The sequence below is a fragment of the Pyxicephalus adspersus genome, chromosome 8, assembly GCF_032062135.1.
Source record: "Pyxicephalus adspersus chromosome 8, UCB_Pads_2.0, whole genome shotgun sequence".
In the NCBI taxonomy this organism is placed as follows: Eukaryota; Metazoa; Chordata; class Amphibia; order Anura; family Pyxicephalidae; genus Pyxicephalus; species Pyxicephalus adspersus.
In genome coordinates this window covers 71,640,792-71,663,053 of record NC_092865.1, presented here as the reverse complement: position 1 = coordinate 71,663,053, position 22,262 = coordinate 71,640,792, and the positions used below count along the sequence as shown (strand labels likewise).

Sequence of the window (22,262 nt, the reverse complement as noted above, 5' to 3'; positions counted from 1 at the left end):
TGTGCCCTCAGGATCTGTCCCTCTAGTTTGAGGCATTCATCAGTTGGGAAATGGCTCAGAGCGATCCATACTGTATAATTACCTTGTAATGTTAAACCTCCACTTTTAAACTGACCTGAAGGCAAGAGAGACAATGCTTGCCTAATGCAACAATGCCTAAAATGCAAAATAAGCACTTACCAGACAATTCACACTACCCATTGAAGAGAAATAAGCAAAGCAGCAAGACTTACCCGTCTGCAGAGCTGTATTTACCCCCTGTAGAGCTGTCCCGAGGGACCAGCTTTAGGGCTCCCATCCTCAGACACCATTGGAGTCATGCAGGGGGACATCGCTTGTTCACCGGTCACTCAGAGATTTACTCTACCAAGGTAAGTGTCTGTACCTGAGAGTAAGAGGAGGAAAACAAAGGAACTCCAGGTGCCGGGGTTACCTCTATTTATTGAGTTACTATATTAGAAGTAGGAAGAGCAAGGGGATTAACCAATTTGTAGGCCGACATGGAGCTGTCAGGAAATTATATTTTCAATGCAAAAATAACAATTTATACTATTTTACAGGCATATCAGGGAAGAGCCAGCTACTGTTTGCCCTTGTGTTTTCCACACGGTACTTGGATTTGTTTACTATGTTCATATCTATCTACAACACTGTCATGAAGGTAAGAAAAAATACAGAGCAATATTGTATTTTGAAGCAAAATAAACTGCATTGGAGGTGACCAGAATTTAGCACATTGCGCTAGTATACACAGCAATCTGCACCATTTTGACACACTTACCTACAGTGATGTGAGGTCCATGTGCCACCTATATCCACTCCGTCCCTGCTCATGTTATCTCCCACTTCCTAAAGGTCCAGCGTATTCTTGCTTCACCATGTTTGCAGGAACTGAAAATGTAAATCCCATGCATGTGTGCTGGAGTTACATTATCTTTGCACCTGGTGTAATGCTGGGACTGTACTGTGTGTACAATTCAGTTAGTGTACTGAAAAAAAAAATAACTAGCAGGTAAATAGGAGTTTTTTTTCCAGAAGCAACATTTGTAGTGTCTTACAACAAACGAACTGGTGGTACAGTATTTTACTCTTCATAATGTGTGCTGCAGTGTGTTGTGATGCATTGTTGCATTGTAAGTCATTTTGCAGCTTTCAAATGCAGCATGTTCTGTTTTCAGAAAGCTCACACTAATGCATTGGGTGAGCCAATTAGGCCAATTATATTTTAAAAAGTGTAGAACATAATTTGTTCTCCATATTTTTTCTTCTTTGATTTGAGAAATCTGTTTGTTAGTTTTTTAAATGCAAATTTTTAAAATTGGGAGCAGGTTATTTTCCTGGGGATGTAGGTTCTTTAAATGTAGGATAGATATACTGTAAAATCTCTAAAGCTGTGATCAGAATTTGAACTAACTGGATGATAAATAGGGTGATATGTTCAAAAGTGGCAATATATTTAAGCAAATTGACAGTTAATAAATGTTGACGTGTGTGTTCATATATATATATACAAACCCACTGCATTAAAGCTGATTAAAGCTATATTTGAAACTATTCTAAAAAGAAAAAATATTATAAAAAAACTCTCTCTTTTTTCTGTCCAATTCCTGCCCTGCAATGCAACAGAAAAAAGGGGAAATTTCTTTAACATGAACACATTTCACATCCTAGAGCTTTGTCATATTCTTGCAATTATGTTTAAAATGTTTTTCTCTCACATTTTGACTGGGTGACAGTGGTCACTAAAAGACACAGACTTTGTCTGTTCTTTCCAATAAATGTGCCTTTACATGCACTTAAATGTAATTATTATATTCTTCACAATTGGGAATATTTTGTGCATTTTTTTTACCAGAGTCTGTTTTAAAGGTTGCAGCCAGTTTTGAAAATGATTGAATGAGCAGAGTGTGGTCTTAGGGCTGTAGCCCTAATGAGAAATTATATATTATTTTCTAAAATGTTGCAAACTCCATGAAAGCAGGATCTTTCACGATCCTTTCTAGGACAATAAACTGCACGATGCATGAACGAGCGCTCTACATACAGCAACATTCTGCTCTATAGAGAGGGGAGGAGGAGAACGAAAAGAAGAACGACGGAGTGGCACCCCGCTGTGCTCTCTCTCCTTTACTTTCATTATGATCGTTGCTCGTTTGTCATCTGTGGATGGTGGTCGGAATGATGGACGAGCACTGTACACATAGCCCTGAGGCGATTATCGAATGAGAATCATCTGACGTGTGTACATAGCCTTAAATCTCCTGTGTCACTGTCTGTATCGCTCTGTCATTTGCAACCAACTATGACCAACTATGTCTTATAGGGTTTTATATCTGGGATATATTTATTTCCCTAGTGGTTGAACTTGATGGACTTATGTCTTTTTTCAACCTAACCTACTATGTAACTATGTAACCCCTATTTAATGTACAGCGCTGCGTAATATGTTGGTGTTACATAAATGCTTTTTAATAATTAACAACAGTCTCTTTCTCATATAATCAACAGATTTGGAGACTACTCTGGATTCTAAAGCTGGCCATACACATACTCCCTAGAGCAGTGTTTTTCAACCGCTGTTCCGTGGCACACTAGTGTGCCTTGAGAGATCTTCGGGTGTACCGTGGGAAATTATCCAATTTCAGTTAATTGGTCCCAAAATGATTTATTTACTGCAAAAAATTCCGTGGGATTTTTCTAATTGTAAAATATGTGCCGCGACTAAGAAAGGTTGGGAAACACTGCCCTAGAGATTGAAATACTATTTCTCATATACACCCATTTCAAATTACAGATTCCCAAAAAGTTACATTTCTGGTCATTAGTATTCCATTCATTATGATATTTTTACCTAAATTGCATTATATTCTACAAAATTCTCCAAAATCCTCTAGCTGCTAGGTATTCACCTAAATACAGCGTGTACCTCCTTGCTTTGGAACTACACAAATCTCACTTTTTTTGCATTGCAGCTCCCTGTTGACATTTTCCTGATTTCTTTCCTATTATATGGCATCCCAATTAGTAGGGATACATGATTGGATAACCCCTTTTGTAAACACTGCCTGCACCCCTACTTAAGCAGCTGCTCTGAAACCTTGTCCAATACAGTTTGGTTTTTAGGAAACCTCCTCCTTCGGTGCCCTTATTAGAACTTCCTCCAAAATTCTGATAATGATTGGACTAAATCTCTGAACATTCACGTATAGAACTCTCAGTCACACTTTCTGACATATTTACAGGGCCTTTTTCATGAAGGCCAATTTCATTATCTGTATGTGCCCTATTATATTCATTAGATACTACACATTTACAAATAGGTTAATCTGTCAAAACTTTATTCTTTCATGCCCCAGCACAAATACTATTACATGGAGATTCAGAATATATTAGAACTAATATTATGTCCCTTATAAATTACAGGTATCTTTATAACATGTGATTCATTTTCTCTGTTATCTTCTTTCTTTTGCTTTTAAAAAATGCATTTTCTTAAAATGGAAGGATGTAGACATACAGAGTTGTGGAAAGGGGTAAGGGAGGGAGAGCGGGAGGAAACCTGTCCTATCCTCCTCCATAGGAAAGTACAGTGGTCCTCTCTTCTCAGTGGTTCAATGATTTGCCAGGATGGATTGATGAATGACATAGGGGGACCACTGTACACGTTCTAGATTTTTGCCCAAGAAGTCTGGAATGTATATGTAGCCCTAAATTGTTAATTTGTAAAATATATATATATACAGGTTGACAATGGAAAATCCGTCCATCGATAATCCGTTTACTTCAGTTTCCTGGCATGAATTTCGGAGCGCATTTTCAATACATGGGCTGCATTACACTGTTTGGCCACTGATGTTTTGATGGCGCTGTTCTGCAGAAACAGCTGTTAGGTTTTGCTTGCTACACTAAATACACTTTGAGACATCTCTGCTCCCTGGAACTGTGCCAGATGTCCGCGGGTGCTGCGAGAGGAAGGCTGGCCTGTGTATGGAGGTAAGTATAACCTTCAAAAATCCAGCACTCCTCAGGTCTGGAGGTTGCCAGATTTTTGAATGTCAACCTATATACTTTTACCTGAACCAAGAGTAGAGGCGGGCTATAAAACCTATCTATGTGACCCCTATGACCATTGAATTACTTCTGGGTTATTTATTGTTAGTGACATCCAAAGACAACATGTTTAAACAGCACTCTATAAAGTTTGTGCTTCTTTTTCAGGTTATTTTCCTTCTCTGTGCATATGTCACAGTTTACCTTATCTACATGAAGTTCCGCAAGACGTATGATAGTGAAAATGACACATTTCGCCTGGAGTTTCTGCTGGTACCAGTTATTGGACTGTCATTTCTAGAAAACTACAACTTTACACCTTTGGAGGTAAGAAATTTGGACTCTGAAATACAGTTTCAATTTTGACTAAAAGTGGAATTCTTTGAGAATATGCACAGTAACCCTACGCATAGTCTTGGGGATGTGGTTTCTGTTAAGGACAGCACAGCTGTATTCAGAGCTAATGGTACACCGGATCTGGTCACTAGAGTCATTTAATGTAACTGTGTCTGGAATCTAGGAAGGTATGACTTAAGTTAATGGGTGAGTCTGGTCCACAAATCAAAGCATTTACATTCAAATGTAAATAGTATTGCTTTGAGCTGGTCATTATTGAAAGCAGTCTATAACAGCAAGTCAGCATGGAGGGAATACTCTATGGGGCCCATGTATTTAAATTTGCTAACATGAATTTGTTCTTACCATTGAGCAGAACCTGCTTTATTTCCTTTTATCCTGCAATAATTGTATCAAGACATTTATTTTTTCATGAAAAACAGTGTACCGCTTTTGGTACAGAAATCTAGACATCAGTGAAACGCCCAGGTGGTTAAAGAACAAGATCTGGCTAAAAAAATTGCAAAGTTACCTTGTAGTGGCCTCTCATCTGTACTTATTTACTGTGCTGTGCATATTTCAAAATATCCACTGTTTATAATCTCTTATTCACTAAAACACATGCACTAAGGCTGCGTACACACATGCAATAATTGTTGTTTCCAACGACTAATGACTGCATGATGCATGAACGAGCTCTGTACATATAGCACCGTTCTGGAGAGGGGAGGGGGGAGAATGATGGAGCGGCACCCCGCTGTGCTCTCTCCTCCTTCACTTCCATTATGATTGTCCATCGTCTGTGGATCCGCCTGGACAGTCGTATGGATGATGAGCGCTGTACACACGCAAGATTCCTGTCCGATATCGGTCCTGATCTGATTATCGGACAAGAACCATTGCACGTGTGTACCCAGCCTAATTCATTGAATTTTCCAAAAACAGCCTTAAATAATTTGTATGGTAATGATAACATAATGTGAGCTATAGATATAAATATTAGCAGGGGTTCCATCAGACCTGAAAATATATATTTCAAGGGCTTCAAGGATAAGGCTGATTTCTAGAGGCCGAAAGCAGTAAAGCAACAAACATTATGCATCATGAACTTCAGTAAATACAATATGGAGGAGCATTAAAGGTATAGATTTACAGACATGTTTTAAACAAGCTAATATAGCTGCCATAAAGTAACATGTATTCAGTAGTGCACCGCAATGGAATGGCATAGTTTGAGGTGTTTTTTAAAGCTGAACTCTAAGAGGAACATATTCATTCCCAATCCAACTATCATCACCTATGACATAACTCCCAGATGATTTCTTTGGAGAACCCTGGGGCAGAGAGGAGGAACCTGTATAGAGGAAGAGGCCTGCAGATCTGGGGACAGGGGAGTTCTCTTCTCCTTTGTCACTGCTTCAGCTACCACCACAGCTGCTGGCTTTCCCTGCCTCCAGTGAAGGATGCAGGATTTAAATTAAAGGCTGTTCACAGTAAACTTCAGTCAGTTTTTCCCTTTGAAAAAAAATCACATTTAACTGCTTTACATGTCCTACCCAGTTTACACAATTTGACAGATTTGTGTATAGCAGGGGTCAGCAAACTTTTTTTTGGCTACTAGGCCATTTTGGGAGGTCAAGAAGTTACACTAGGCCGGACTCTCTCCCGATTCCCGCGCTGATGGCTCCGCCCCACCAGGAACACTCCTGAAGGGAAATTCCTCCCCTCCGCTATGCATACGGAAGAGTTAACGCCAGCCACGGTAAATATGGAAGGGAGACATAACAAGGAGTCTCAAGAGCCGCATGCGGTTCCGGAGCCACAGGTTGCTGACCCCTGCCAGCCGGGATTAGGCCGGATCGACCAGGGGGACATTAGGCCAGAACAGACTAAAGGCCAGAGCTTGCCTACCCCTGGTGTAGAGTATTGTGTTTGAGTCTGTCCATCAATATTTAAAACATAAACCTTGCTAAAAAGTTTACAGAGTAACATATGTCATTATTTTAATTTTCTTGTTATTAATACTTAACATTCCTCCTGTCCAACAAATGCTGGCCCTGTCATATCTACAATTCTCTTTTCATAATTATACTAACCAGTCATAATGGGATAAGTGGTAATAATACTTATTAATAATAATATGTAAGATAGGGCCCAGCATTCACAGAACGCAAAAAATGTTACCTGTTTAGTATAAATGTTATATGTAAATGAAAATGGCACCAAGGTATGACTTACTTTCTGCAAAGCTCAATCATCACAATTGTTCCACAGCAAAAATATAATACACTTTACACAGTAGGTAGACTTGAAACCTCATTGCCAAACTATCAGTGCAAAGTAAACTATCATGTTCATATGTGTGGCTTGAGCAAAATAGTTGTTTCCGTTACATGTGTCCCTGTTTAAAAGATTAATCCTCACCTCTTGTTCTGGTGACAACTGCAAAGTTTTGTATTTCCTCCCCTTTCTTGGTCACCAGGGGAGGAAACGGGTGTGAGTCTAATGTGCCAAAAATAGCAAAAAAAAATTATGGTGTCTAACCTTTGTCCACTGTATCCAGACCTAAAAAAATACGTGCTAATCGTGTCTACATTCTTCATTTTTTCTTTTTTACTTAAATATCAGTTTATTATCTAATATGCCCTTGTATTACATAATTAGACGTGAGTTGTACAATTATGGTCATGAAGTGAATAATATAATCTTATTCCTCTTAGATCCTCTGGACTTTTTCCATTTATCTAGAGTCTGTGGCCATTCTGCCGCAGCTTTTCATGATAAGCAAGACAGGGGAAGCCGAATCAATCACTACCCATTACCTCTTCTTCCTGGGGCTCTATCGTCTGCTCTATTTGGCTAACTGGATTTGGCGTTACCACACTGAGAATTTCTATGACCAGATAGCTGTCGTGTCTGGGGTTGTGCAGACTATCTTCTACTTTGACTTCTTCTACCTCTACATAACTAAAGGTAAGTGGTGGTGATTGCATTTTGCTCTGTTCAGTTAAATTGACTACTGTGATTGAGTTATTAAAATAGCCATATATGAATCTTATTAAAGTAAGTCATGGAAAATGTTTTATAAGTTTATATTCTGGAAATAAGTTTTAAAGTTTTTATTCTGGTATCTGGAGTGCGTGCAAAGCAGCAAAAAATAACACAAATGCATGGCAATACCCCCAAAGGTCGGCAAAACACTGCAAATAAAAGGGGGGGGGGGTAAATATTTAAAGCCATGGAGAAGAAAATTTTCTGTGAAATTTTTGGGACACTAATCCTTTAATTTAAAGCTTAGTAATACAGTGATGTATGACTATATATGGTGAATTTATTTCGTTATATCTGTCTGCTTTAAAGTGGAATTTAGGTATAATCAAGTAGAAAAATTCTACTAGGTAAAAATTCTGATTGGATTCTTTTTGAAAGACTTCAGCAATAAAGGCCTGTACACCAAGTACAGATTGCAGCTTACCTAGTGTATGGAGGTACATGAAACATCCTATGGCTGTCAATGGCTGGTATAGCGCGCAGTCCAGTGAATACGGCCAGAGGACAGTGATCTGTATATTGTACAGCCCAGCAAATCCAATTGGCAGCCATAAATTGACGCCCATGAAAGCTTGGGAGAGCCAGAGCGTTTAAAGAGGAATCATTGTCAATCAAGTTCATGTAATCAAGTTCCAGTCGTTGCAATTATTACAAAAAAAAAAAAGTCACGATTATGCTAATGCAAGAATCCAACAATTTCTTTGTAAACTAGAACAAATCATGTTTACAAACACTGTTTAGAAGCTGTGTATTTACCATCAGCTATTGTAGCAGCTTTTTTATCATCCATATGTCACATTGCAGAATTATCAGTGGGAGTAGAGGGGAGAGCGCCAGTAGGGATGAAGGGACAAGGAGTGTGACATAAGTCATTGGGTGTATGTAGAAATCCTAAGGTAAAAGACTGGTTAAGAAGTCAGTTTGGTAGAATTAATGACAGAGATTGTCTGAGCTGATGGTTTATTTGTCTGCATTGCTTCACTTATAGTTCTTCGTGGAAAAAAACTAAGTCTTCCAATGCCAGTGTAAAGGACCAAGACATCAGAAACAGACTGGCTGCACCATTGTTGACAAACCATGGACTTAAAGTATCAGAGGGAAGTCATGCATAGGTGTGCTGTGTAACTTCATCCACAATGGGAGTGTAATGGTACATTTGTTTTTCAGTTTTTTTCTTTTACTGGTCACGTGTAATGAAATATATTTGGAATACATGCTTGTAAATATCTATATAAAAATACATGAGGAAACAGAATATACCAATATTTAATACACCAAAGTACAGCCTATAGATTACAAGTGGTTATTTTTTATCTTAATGCATTTAAAGATATGGGATGCCACTGTTTGAACTAGGTTGTATTGTCACTGTGAGTCTTGGTATTGCAATGCTTTTTGCTATTTGTAAATATAATAAAACCAAAGATATTGCTTAAGTGCTTTCCAAACATGCTTTTCTCCTAACTCTGCCTCACAAATGTTATTCTTCTAACTTTAGGAAAGACTAAAACATAAAATAATATCATTTAGATATAAAACCCTTTTCTACGTGATCAGTTCTGTCACCGGCTTGAAGTTCATAATAAACAAATAAATATTAGTTTGCAAGTCTAGTCGGTTGTTTCATATTACTAAGCTTTGCAGCTGAGATGCGGATACTCTTAAAAAGGCACAACTTCAGAAATCTGAAAAAAAGGAGTTACAGTTTGGAACAAAAAATTTTGTGCAACACTTCAAAATCTTACGGTGGGCTTGTGTGAGTATTGCTTGTACCACCATGAACAATTATAAACAGTATTGCCCATGTAACTGGCCAGACATCTTGTGTTTATTACTAGGCTTAGGTTTTAGTGGGTAGGTCTTAGGTTTTAGGGTACTGGCAACAAAAGACACTTTGTTAATCTCTGTTGCTAAGTGTGGGCAGGATTAAAAATGGCAAAGTTAGACCCAATTCTGTCCACCATCTAACAGTGGAATTTAGCAAGCTCTTCATCACCTTTTGATCTTCCTTACATTTTTTATCAAGTGAACCAGATGAATGAGTTTATTATGTGAGACAGATCATTCATCTTTACAAGGTCAATTTTTATAATTGGTGTATTTTCATTTCTGTTCAAACTTCAGCTTTAGGATTATTTCCTACAGATTGTTTTAAATGTGTGTGTTGTGGTGTTGTCATCCAGCAACTTTATGAAATATACAATATATTTCTTAATGTTAAAAATAATACTTCCATAAAAACCTGAGTTATTTTTAACCAGCCTAAATAATCAAGATAATAAAATGCTATCTAAAGCGAAAGCAGGCTTGCTTCTTGTTGGTTCTCGCATAAGAAAGGGAAGTTTTATTTTCTAGTTGAATAGGAACCACAAATATTAGGCAAGTATTTAAAAAAAAATAAAGCCCAACTGCACCCAACATTGAACAAAGCAATTTCTAAAAGCTATCAGGTTTATAATATAAAACTTAATACCAACCGCATAAATAACCAAAGTGGTGGACAGAATACCTATTAAATGAGCCAAAGGTGCTTGTCACTGCATTAGACCTTTCTCCTGCATTATAGTAGAACCAATATGTGTTCAGGAGTGAGTTTGGTCATGGGAAGTAGCTGGTAAGCAAAAATAAGTCCTCGATCTGTTATGAGGACCCTAAAAAGCATGTGAGGCCATGCAGCTGACTAGTTACAAAATAGGATTTCAGCTCAGTACAGAATGGACATACAATTATTAACATTATTAACTTTTTATAGCAACAGTTTGAATAACAGATATGGAAAATTTGGGAGGGAAGATTGTAGCATCATCAGTAGAATTTCATTTATGTATATCCAGAGATAGTACTGAGTTTGATTTAAAAGGGCTATTTTACAGTTTGATTGCATTTTGTAAGAATGTATGTGCAGACATATTTGCATACAGATGTATTTCTTTGTCAGCCATTGCAAATTTCTAATTGGTCATTAAAAAATATTGTATTGGAAACTGACATACCAGCTTTCAAAATTTGGTGGTAGGCATTCTATGTATGAGAGAAACAAATTTGTTAGGAATTTCTTTTTCTATCAATAAAAAGTTTTTGTAAACAATTGCAATGGGAATTGCTTTTTTATTATTTAAAATGCTAGCAGTTTGGACTTCTTAGTAGATAGGCTATTGTCATGTAAGTATGTACAAATTTCTAAGATGCTTTGTGGTAGTGCATCACAAAAATGTCACAGCAGCTTAACGTTATGCATAGAACATGGTGTTGTACGGTTGTATTCAGAATAATAGCAGTCCAACATCACTGGGGCTGCTCAGCTAAAATGTTCTCAAATGCTTTAAAATGGCAACCAAAATCTGAAAGATGTGGAAGAAAACAGAAAACCACCATTCAAATGGACAGAGGAATAGGAAAAATGGCAAAGACTCGGGCAATGATCAGCTCCAGGAAGATCAAATAAAGTGTACAGTTACTGTGAGTACTGTTATAATTAGAAGACGCCTATGTGCAGCCAAACTATCAGTCCCAATGTTGAAAACAAAAAAAGACATGCTGTCTACAGTTTGCCAAAGAACACATTGATTTGCCGAAAGAGAAATGGCGCAACACTTGGGGACTGATGAAATCAAGATTGATGTTTTTGGGTCTAGGGGCCGCAGACAGTTTGTCAGATGACCCCTAAACACTGAATTCAAACCACTTTTCCATCATGATGTTGGGATGTTTCTCATACTATGGTGTTGGGCCTATTGATTGCATACTGGAAATCATGGATCAGTAAGAATTCCTCAAAATACTTGAAGTGGTATGTAGTAGTATGCCAAAAGAGGAACAGACTTTGAAATTGGTGTTTCAACAAGACATCGACCCTAAATACACCAGTTAATGAGTAACGTCTTGGTTCCAGACCAACAAGATTGATTTTATTGGTTTATTGACCTTATTCTAACCTTGGCCAGCCTAGTCCCCAGACCTTAACCCAATAAAAAAAGTTGACATAAAAAAGGCTGTTTCTGAGGCAAAACCTAGAAATGTAAAGAATTGTGGGTATACAACTAAATATTAGTTCAGCAGTATTTTTAACAAATTATTAGATTTCAGGTTTTAAGCAGGCTGCAATTGTTACATTTGTAGTTTCTCCTCAATTAACAGAAAGGCACTCACCACCTAAACAGCTCAATGCCTTCTCTGAGACGGAAGTGGATTTTGTGTGCGGGCCATCATACAGAACAGTAAACTCAGTCAGGTTTACTATAGTATTACACATTCAAGACCTGGCGCAGCTTCAGAAAGGAATACTCACCCTTACTCTTTCTCCTTAATACAGGGGTCCGAAACAGATAGTACAAATCCATTTATGATTCTGGGCAACTAGGACCACCTTCAGTTAAAGAATTACTGATCCACAGCCTATGCACATTGATACATCTGACATTGCCATAGTTTCAGTGTGGACAGCACCCCTGGCTGAGGCAATGAGGGCAGGCCAGCAGGTAAGTAATAACTACCACCCTACGGAGCAATACTGAAACAAAACATTTTTCTACAAACTGTCACTGTAACAGTGTGCTTCCCCAGTGACCATTGATACATTGGGCCTGATTGATTAAAGCCCTCCAAGGCTGGGGAGGATACACTTTCATCAGGGAAGCTGGCGGATCCAGCAAACTTGGACACAAATGTAAACAGGCTGTGGTTGGGTTTTTTTTTAACACAAAAAAACAATATACAAGATATAAAACATCTTTTACTTGCACCCCAGTGCTTTATTTAAAGTGGCTACAAGATCTAAATACAAGCAGCCAGAAATTCCCGTAGATGGCTTCAGATGTCTCCACTTTAATTGGTGCTATAGGCATTGGCAGTTCATGATTTATTCATTTTAGGTAAATATACTTTTAAACCCATTTTTACATTGCAGTGCATTCTTCATTTTCATAATAATTTTGCTGTATATGGTAAGGACTGTAGGCAACTATTTCAATTTGATTTTCTATGCTGGTCTTGCACCATTCAGATCATTACCCAAGAACAGATTTTAATCAGAACCTATGCAGACCCAATACTCCTCTCATACAAATATAAATAAAATCACACATACAGTAGATATACATATATAAACAATGCACTTTTATTCACATGCACAAAACTATATAACAAAATATGGACAAATCAAAAAAAACAACAACATAAAATGCAATAAACACATTAAGAATACCAATTATGCTGTCTGAGTGACTAAACAAATTCAATACAAGTGAACAATAGAAAGTACACAAAGGGTAAGAATAATAATTTAGAACAAATTGTATTTTTTATTTTTGTCCCATTACCGTTACCTAACAAACCATCGTTCTTCACATACCTCAATATGCTGTTTTTTTATATTCAGCACTTTAAGTCTTCACTATGTCCATTCATGTCCATTTTTATGCATTGGTGTCCTAAAGATGGTCCCAGTCAGGTTATAACAGGGAATGCAACTTATGCTTTAAGGTACGTAAGGCAGGAAGTAGGAAAAAAGAACAGACACAATTCTCCAGCATTTACAATTTTATCTCAAGATCTATTTTTTTCTGCATTTCCTGCAATTTCTAGTTACTTGTGTAATGTCACCTGGGGTCTTATATTTGAGGGGAATATGGATAATAAAAGCCAGTATAATTTTTGTAACCTGCTTTCTTATCATTCTTCAAACCCAACCTACCCCTTTCCAGTAGCCACCAATTTTAATGTTTCTCTTATCCTGTGGATAACATCATCTCCTTTTATCTTACACTCCTAATAAAAAACGACACAAATGACACATATTGGTAATATGGGCACTGGGGCGAGTGGTCATCCAGTGCACAAGGCAGTGATAACCCATCCCCTCGACAGGTAATGCAGCCATTATCATGCCAGGCAATTTTCTGAAGGTTAGCAGAAGACTGAGTGGGGACACATAAAGTACTTTTAGTACATTATTCATCTTTTACACTACCACTAATCTGTCCCCGCATCTCCAAGACATTTGCTTAGGAGCCACACAACTTCTTCACAGCTGAAAATCTTGTGACTCAGAACAAAAGAAAAATGACTTCTAATAGAAATTTAAAAACAAACAGAGCCTAGCTAAGTTACTTTCCGTGGAGAAGCCGTGGGGCTCTCAGCAGGTCACGCAGTGAAGATCTTGAAGAAGCAGGGACAGGTACAAGACTCGGCTATGTGTTGTCCAGAAAGAGAAAGAAAACATTTAAAGGGTAACTGTACTAAAAGTATACTTTTCCTTTATGAAGAACAACTTCCTGCTAGATTGCATTTTCAGTTATCAGGGCTTTATATTATTCAGAATAAATCTGGAAAATATGCTGTGTATGTATATGTATATTTATCATAGTATCATAGTAGGATTGCTAAGACATGTTCAATACCAACTGCTAAATTGTATTATTTACAGATGGTTGCACACTATTATAAGGTCCCCTTTGCAGAAGAGGCTTTCTTGGTATTTTGTTTTCGGGTCTTGTTCTCTTCACACAGAGAATACAGAAGTTCAATCTCATCAAAATCAGTTCTGGAAAGAAAAAAAGAACAGTTAGTATGTCTAGACAATAAGCATCTTTGCATTCAGATTTGCAGCTTCCAAAAAACAATTGTCAGTACAAAGAAGGGCAGATCTTTTACCAAGAATAGTGGGCGAAGAAAAATCTGCTCTTGCTACGTGAATATCTGGATCCAATGCAACGTATTCCTCAGCTTGGCTGATAAGGAGGTTGTGAAAGATTTCTTCCTTGTATTTCAAATTAAAATTTGGGTAAGTGTACATGGGTGCTAAACACTTCAAATGTTCATTTGTCATGTTTTACATTGCCCAAATGATGAAAAAGATACTCCAATTTTTTGCATGGTCGGCTTTTGCAGAAGTCATAATTGTCTTAATATTTGTACTTTTTGTACAGGTCAATTGTTAAGCAGTGTTTTTTGCAGCACATGGATCCTTCCCAAGCAGCTACACCTAATATCCAGTGTAGTCAGTGATATTCATGTCTGCAAATGTTACAGAAGTATTGTAGCTGCATAGAGAAGTACAGCAGCCACTATGACAATCTGCTCTCAATATTTACTGATGGCCTTTATCTGAAATTTAAACAGTCATTTAAAAAACATTTTGTAACGCTGCAATACTTATTTATGTTTAGTAGGTTCACTTCTTATAAAAAGAATTATTAAAAAATTGCATACTCCACAATAGTCTCTCACACTCCTAAACCAGACTTTCCAAAACATCTAAATGAATAAAATGTTATATACCTAAAATTTAATAAAACTCAGAGAAACAAATGTAGTTTGCTACACAAGGCACATATATAGCCCGTTACATAAGCTTTTGATGAATAAAGATTATCACATTGTCACATTATAAAAATTAATTGCTATGGGCTTAAAATAATTATTTTGAATTATTAACATGTGTGAGAAATGACTGTGTATTAGAACAACTCTGCGAATGGGTTAACAATTAGCATTGCATTGCCATAACAACCTGATACTTAACATGTTGTGCTTTTAATTATTATTAGAATCATCAACTTCATTTGCATGAAGCCCCCTCCCCCGATATCTTTACTAATGAGTATACAGCATCATCTATAACTGGATTTACTTGTAGGAAGATCACTAGTTCAGCTTCCTGCTGAGGTTGGAGATCAAACCTGGAGCTAAAATTACAGCCTACATCTATTTATACTTACATGTTCTAGTCCTTGTCTTCTCCAGGTTCAATCTAATGTTTGTAAAGGTCGTTGCATTATCAGATGTACTAAACGCAGTTCTTTGTCAAGATGTCAAATGGTTTATTAACTAAAAAGTAGATCTGTGTGATCATTCTGTCAAGTATTCAAAATGTACTCGTCAAGGAAAGCAATTCGTCTTTTCCAACATGGAAATTCACTTAAAATGATCTTGTCAAGACAGAAACATCAGAGCTACCATTTCTGACAAGTGTTGGTCGAATATCTCACTATTCGATTCAACAGCTTTTCAACTAAATAGTGTGATATTGTTCGGGTGATCGGATGCCGAATTCGAACACTATTGAAGTCAATATGTGAGTCAAGTGTGAGAATTCTGGTTATTTTTAGGGACTATTAAGGCCTGCAAGAGCAATCAGATTGCCCTTTACTAGTTGTATGTGTTCTTGGATAGAATTTCTCTGTCAAGTCCTGTGTTCTTGGATAGAGAAACTCTATCCAGAAACACATACTACAGGGCTGCAGCAGCGATCCTGATTGCTGTTTCCGCACTGTACTAGTAGTATGTGTTCTTGGATAGAGTTTCTCTATCCAAGAACACAGGGCACTAGATGTGATCAATGGGGAAACTTGTCCTCATTCAACATCTAGTGCTTGGGATCGCCTGCAGTCACAGCTGTGACAGCAAAGTTCCCACGGTCATGTGACCATGGGAACTGAACTGCAGATGAACTCTGCAGTTCCACTACAATCCCCGGGGCACTACAGGTTAATTATCCTGTAGTGCCCCGGGGATCGCACACTTTACTCAATGATTGCAGACTCTGCTGCAATCATTGAGAAGATGCCCCGCAAGTATCCCTTACCCTTTAAAGCTGCGTACACACTTGCAATTTTTGTCATTGGAAAGGATCTTTCACGATCCTTTCCAACGACAAGGAAGTGCACGATGCATGAATGGTGCTGTACATACAGCACTGTTCATGCTCTATGGAGAGGGGAGGGGGAGAGCGACGGAGCGGCACCCTGCTGCGCGCTCTCCCCCTTCCCTTTCATTAGGATCGGCTGTCGTCCATCGTCCGTGGATCCCGCAGGTCGGTCGTCCGGACGATGGACGACACCGACTGTACACACGTCAGATTTTCGCCAGATAATTGGCCGATGCCGATTATCGGGCGATAAAAATCTGACGTGTGTACGTAGCTTTACAGACACAGTAATATGATAAATTTGTTAGATTTTTCTTGCAGTGGATAAAAGAAAAATGTAACAAATGTATCAGAATATTTCTGTGCTGGAAAGTGTGTTACAGAGTAAGAAATATCATGTCATTGTAGGTTAACCTGTTAAAAAAATTATTAAATAAACACAAACACTCAATAAATTAACATTAATTTTTATTTTTTTTAACACTTTTTTTTATCCGAATTTTTACCGTTGAATCTCGTTTTTTTCGGGTCGGGTCTACCCGAATTCGAACAGCCATTTTCGGGCTGGGGGCAACTCTAAAACTTTTTATTTCCCCTCACTTTCCTTCTTGGTAACAATGGTCACCAATACAAAAAAGAAAGTGGACATTTTCTATTGTGGACATAGTCAGCAACATAAACTTGACAGGGTTTTACTCTAAATGTCTCGAAATACACCTTTGTTTACCGAAACTATTACCTATAACTGCTAGTCTTTTTAAATGAAATAGCTTTTCCTTTTTTTCTATCATTTGTTCCATCTTAGCTTTGTTTAACTCACTTACTGTCTACACCCACACACACCCTCAACTGCTACATTCCCTAAGGTGAATTTTCTGAAAGAGACAGCAATGGAACATGCCTATGCCGTGAATGTTGGTACGGCTGCTAGTTGTCTTTATTGGACACTGTGCTCAGAGGATGCTTCTGTGGCCCTCGAAGCCAATAAAAGACATAGTAGTAAAGTAGGAGTCAGCAGAAAGAACTACCGAATGCTGCAAAAGATTTTAGCCATAGATATCTCTTGATCAGAACAGATTTTGTTGGGGCAGGAGAGGCAGGGATCTCTTTGCTTATTGTTGTTTGCAGATTGATTGAGAAATGTATTTTTGTGAAGCAGAGACACTTTAATGGTGGTTCAATTGGACATGATGCATGAAGCTGGGTGTGGCTCAGACCAGAATTCAGGGAAGTCAGCCACAAATAGAAAAGTGTAATATGCACAAAACATAGTGTGGTGGGTAGTAAAATACCAGCCTTGCAGCAGAATTTTACATTAAAAATAGCTAAATCCTAAAGTTAGGCTTGGTGTACATGTCTGTGATAGCCATTATCACAGAATACTGTGAAAGCACTCCTGTTCTTCTGCATAAAGACTTTCTTGTAGAAAATGATAAAGTATTTCTGTTATCCAGAACAACATATTGGAGATGTCAGCATTCACTTTCTCACCAGCAATATGCAAAAAAACAGCACATCTCTGAGTTATTCATTTTTTTTCCTAGTTTGCACATACAAGACCTATCATAAGTTAAAAATGGGATCTCGGGCCACATGCAGATCTCCTAGGTAACTGCGTGATCTGAATATACTTGAAATGATCACTATTGCTTAGACAACATTTAGCATCTGAATACCTTGTATCTGAAGGATAATGTAAGTACCAAAAGATTGGTTTCATGCTTTTTACCCAAAATGTGCTCAGTATTAGCAGAAAGTTAACATGTACACCAATGGATGTAAGTGATCCATAAAGTGATAAGCGATCCTTAAATCTTTGGAATAAAAAAAAAAACAAGTAATGTATACTGTAAAGTGTACAAAGAATGTTACATCTCCCCACCAAAAGATTGTGAGATTATAATTCTGGCAAAACCTTGTATGTAAAAATGTTTTTGGAAGTATGAAGGTCGCTATTGTATAATTTCTAAATACAGTATATTATTTTATATAAGATAAAAAATAACTAGATTTTATTTATCAGGATTGTTTAAAGTTATCAGCAATGATTAAATTATTTCATATGAGTGTAGTCACCAAGTTTGAGTATTTCTCCTAGAATGTAATTTTAAAGTGAATGTGTGATACAAATTAAAGATGTAAAACCTAAGAGCAAGCACCACAGAAGTCTTATGTGCCTCATAAAGTTACTTCTGGACTTTCTCAGCTAGGCTTTGCGCTCTTTCCCCAGTACTAAGCCCTTGGGAGTGCCCTTAATGGCCAGTAATAGTATTTTTTTCTACCCTCCCTAATAAATGTTTTTTGCACTTGTTAACTACCTGTCCATCCCAGCTGAGCAATTCCATATGTATGGGCATGCTGCCACCTGGAAACTAAGCAATCAAAAGGCAAAATGAGGCAACCCCTTAGAGGAAATAACCATATGCATGCTCAGTTCAAATTCAGCTCAAATTCAGTAGTAAAAGCAGTGAACATGTAGAAATACCTTAGGATGTGCAAACCCAATTACACAGTTATATGTAGGACTTTGATCAACGACTAACATCTCACATTGTAGCCAAGTCAAAGTAATAATTAGTAATGGTCCAGTACCAAAGTACCAGCTGGCAGATTTGCAGACCTGCAAAATTCAAGCCCATAACTGCTGCTCTGAAGGAATCAGCTGTGGTCTGAAATGGTGAATTTTACGAAAATTTACAGAATAGCAGCACTGTCACTAGACTTTTTGTTAAGCTATCCTTCAATATCTCACGGTCCATCTGCTTGGATTAGGCTGGCTACAGTCAATTTCAACTGCACCACAAAACTAGCAGGACCCCACATTTCTGCACCAGTTTTTTACTGATGTCTGTGACTTTCTATGTTAGGAACCCCAATAAAGGATCAATTAAAAAATATTGGTTTAAATAAAAGAGGAACTTTTACTAATAGAGTCAAATAGAGCAACAGATTTAATCCTTCCCCATTTGATTCAAAACTAAAACCATATTTTAGGGCTTTAAATAAATTTACAAAGTTATTTATTCAATACATAAACTCACGTGTAAGGTGTTTCAAGGATCATAGGAATTTCATTAAAGCGTGGTTCGTTCATGACCTGTCTGAATCCCTGTAAACCAATGTGGCCTCTGCCAATATTTTCGTGACGATCAAGATGACAGCCAACCTTACCTGTGATGAGGTGAGTAAGATTAGAAACAGAGCGATGAAGTTTTCTTTTTCTGGGTTAGACTAGTTTAGCTAGGGCGAAAAATAAATGTCTACAAACGAAAAAAGATCCAAACCCTGCATCTGTGAATTTCAAGTACAGTCATGGGAACATTAAAGAAGCTTGCGCCTTACAGGAGGGCTTGTCATTTTCCAAAAAATATATTCAGCCTCATTTACTATGCAACACAGTGTCTAGTAGAGGTTTTCTACATAAGGTACGTCTCCATGAAAATTGTAGCCCCTTCCTATTCCCATACCTTATGAAGGGCCGCTCCTTCCTATACACGAAAAAGAGAAAAGACTTGGGATGGGAATATACAATGACCATGGATTTAGGGAATTATAAATGGACAGTAAGGTTTTTTCTGATGAAAACAATTAGCCAAAAGGGAGTGGGAGTATCTGCAAAGACAGAAGACTAAAGGTTAGTTTTAAACTTTTAAAACCTTGCAATGAGCCTTATTTCTGTTGTCCACAACAGAAGACAGAAGGCGAACTACTTAACAGAAGATGTTACTTATGTTTCCCCATTAATCAACAAAGAATATTTATATATTGAATAATATTAACCCCTTCTGGAAATGATTAGGGTATTAGAAGTCATTAGGGCATTTTCCCATTTACAAGTGCTGGATGCAGAAATGGATCCATTTTGCATTGTGCATTTTGGCTCACAAAGCTACTGCTGTTCTGACATAGTGCACTGTAACCAGAAGTAATAAAGCTTCACTAATATATTCTGTTAGGAGTGATAAGAATGACAAATTATTTTATTTTTTCAGTGCAATTAGAAATTCAGCATGAAAGTTTGAATTATGTGAACGTGGTACAAAACTATGTTTGCATTCTAGCATCCTATTCTAGGAGCCTCAAGGACAAATATAGTCAATGCAGACTATAGAAATCCGTGTAAATGTGATCTGAATGCCCCCTACTGATGAATCATAGAAAAGACAGCCACGATGAATCAGATTCACTGGAGATCCAGGTGGGTAGCATGGTATTCAATCACACTGCAACCACCAAAAAATGTATAGAAATGAATTTAATGTGTATGATGGGTTTAAAAGCTGTATATGGGCTGTGAAAAATAGACCGGATAATCTTATCTAAAATACAACAAAAAATTCTGTTTAGATACTTTTGTTATCTTTACCACTACCAGACACAATACATGGTCATAACCATTTATTCTCTGTATGTAGTCAAAGCAATACGGCTTGTTCAAAAGAAACAGCCACTTACTCAGGCAACTTATGTGTTCACAGCTAAATTCAACTAAAGCCTAAATGGCTTACTAAGCTGTCTCAGTCTGTCCCAGTTTAAAAACAGGTGTGCAGAAGGTATTAGAAATCTAGTAAAGATATTTTAAGGGGCTATTTAAAATACTAAATTATTACATGTCAAATAAACTGCTACCCTTAGGAATACCTTTATTTCATAGTACTAAATGTCAGGCTACAAACAAAGTACTAGCTATCTCTTCGAACAAAAACTTCTGAGCTATGACACATGAAGAACAGAGAAAGGAAAACTTCTACTGAATGTTGGAAGATTGGATGGCTATACATAGATCATAAAAGTATATTTTTACAGAAATAAAAATGGAGTTATGTTATACATATTGTTTTCTTTTCGTGTAGGTGATGTCCAGTATGACACATACATCTAGGTAGAGTCAAGCAATCAAGTACAATAACCACATAACCAATTCAAAGATGTTCCTGTTTGGAGATTGAAGTCATCTAAAAGTGATTTTAGCTATAGGTAAGGGCTGTTGACCAGAGACATTCCCGGTTTGGGGGAATCTAACAGTGATGTATTCCTTGGAATGGGGGATCTGCACATAACAGTGTGGCAACAGCAGTGTGTACATGCATGTCAAATTAAATATAGAAAGTAAGAAAGCTAGGAAATAGCTAGGAAAGCTTTGGTATACAACTGAATTTAATACCAAGGAAGTATCAGTTGGAAATATGATGCTGAATTTAGAATATATGATTTATTTACATGAATAAAAATGCTTTAATTGAAATTTGCAAAAGAAAAAAAAAATTACAAATGTCAAGAAAAAAAAAGACTGACCTTTGGAGTCATTCAGATGAACAGCTCTGAGGTATGAGAGACCAACAATTTTATCAAATTCATCTAGCATACGCTTGAGGCCATTCTCTTCTGACAAGTTGTGACCTATGGTAAGAGAGAGAAGATAATGCTGTATATTACAACTATGATTTTAATACATAAGAACAGAGCAACATAGAACTTACCAGCAGCAAAAGCATGACAGGTGTCTAGACACACGCCGATTCGAGTCTTGTCTTTGACAAGATCTATAATTCCACGCAACTCCTCAAAGTGACCTCCAACTGTGCTACCTTGACAGCTCATATTCTCCAGCACTATAAAAGAGAAAACCGTACAGCACGTTGCAATATATTTAGAGGTCAATTCATAGAGCATGTCACTGGCGATTCCGTTACCGGCACGTAATGTTGCTAAAACGTATTCACTAAGAGACTGAACAAGAAATTGCTAAAAATTAGCAAGCCAGTAAGGTTTTCTAAAGTAATGTAACGCTTTTTTTAAAAAAAATAAATAACAGATTAAATAAAAGCATAAATATATATAAACTATATAACAAGTATAAACACAATTAAGTCCAATTAGACAACCATTAAAGTGTCTCTGCTTTAAACAAAATACATTTCTCAAATAATCTGCAAACAACAATAAGCAAAGAGATCCCTGCCTCTCCTGCCCCAACAAAATCTGTTCTGATCCAGAGATATCTATGGCTCTTTTACAGGAACCAACAATATTGGTTTTGTGGATCTCTAGGAACCTGTAGTGATTGTTGGTTTTTAACCTCCTGGGCGTTACACTGAAGTCTAGATTTCTGCACCAAAAGCGGTACACTGTTTTTCATGAAATTTTTTTTTTAAATTGTAGACCTGTAACTTACAGA

The 22,262-nt window shown here is 37.3% G+C and overlaps 2 protein-coding genes across 2 annotated transcripts in view; one reads left to right on the top strand and one right to left on the bottom strand.

The window, feature by feature from the left end:
• Window positions 1-565: 565 nt before the first annotated feature.
• On the top strand, window positions 566-10,525 carry KDELR3 (KDEL endoplasmic reticulum protein retention receptor 3). The gene is made up of 4 exons (XM_072421128.1): window positions 566-661; window positions 4,219-4,377; window positions 7,107-7,359; window positions 8,426-10,525. Exons 1-4 carry the CDS (start codon window positions 629-631, stop codon window positions 8,464-8,466), a joined length of 486 nt encoding a protein of 161 aa, XP_072277229.1. The 5' UTR covers window positions 566-628; the 3' UTR covers window positions 8,467-10,525.
• Window positions 10,526-12,535: 2,010 nt separating this feature from the next.
• Window positions 12,536-22,262, bottom strand: part of LOC140337393 (probable endonuclease 4) — a 28,052-nt gene continuing 18,325 nt past the window's right edge. Inside the window, exons 9-12 of the mRNA XM_072421126.1 lie at window positions 21,565-21,696; window positions 21,380-21,484; window positions 19,126-19,255; window positions 12,536-13,978 (exon numbers count right to left, since the gene is read on the bottom strand). Coding sequence (XP_072277227.1) covers window positions 13,876-13,978; window positions 19,126-19,255; window positions 21,380-21,484; window positions 21,565-21,696 — 470 coding nt within the window. The 3' untranslated portion in view covers window positions 12,536-13,875. The remainder of the gene's footprint in view (window positions 13,979-19,125; window positions 19,256-21,379; window positions 21,485-21,564; window positions 21,697-22,262) is intronic.

What these genes read in the sequence shown, in the direction of transcription:
- KDELR3 (XM_072421128.1), top strand. Translation starts at nt 629, where the DNA reads ATGTTCATATCTATCTACAACACTGTCATGAAG. An exon ending in ACAACTTTACACCTTTGGAG is followed by an intron (nt 4,378 to 7,106) that starts GTAAGAAATTTG and finishes TATTCCTCTTAG; the next exon opens with ATCCTCTGGACTTTTTCCAT. An exon ending in CTACCTCTACATAACTAAAG is followed by an intron (nt 7,360 to 8,425) that starts GTAAGTGGTGGT and finishes CTTCACTTATAG; the next exon opens with TTCTTCGTGGAAAAAAACTA.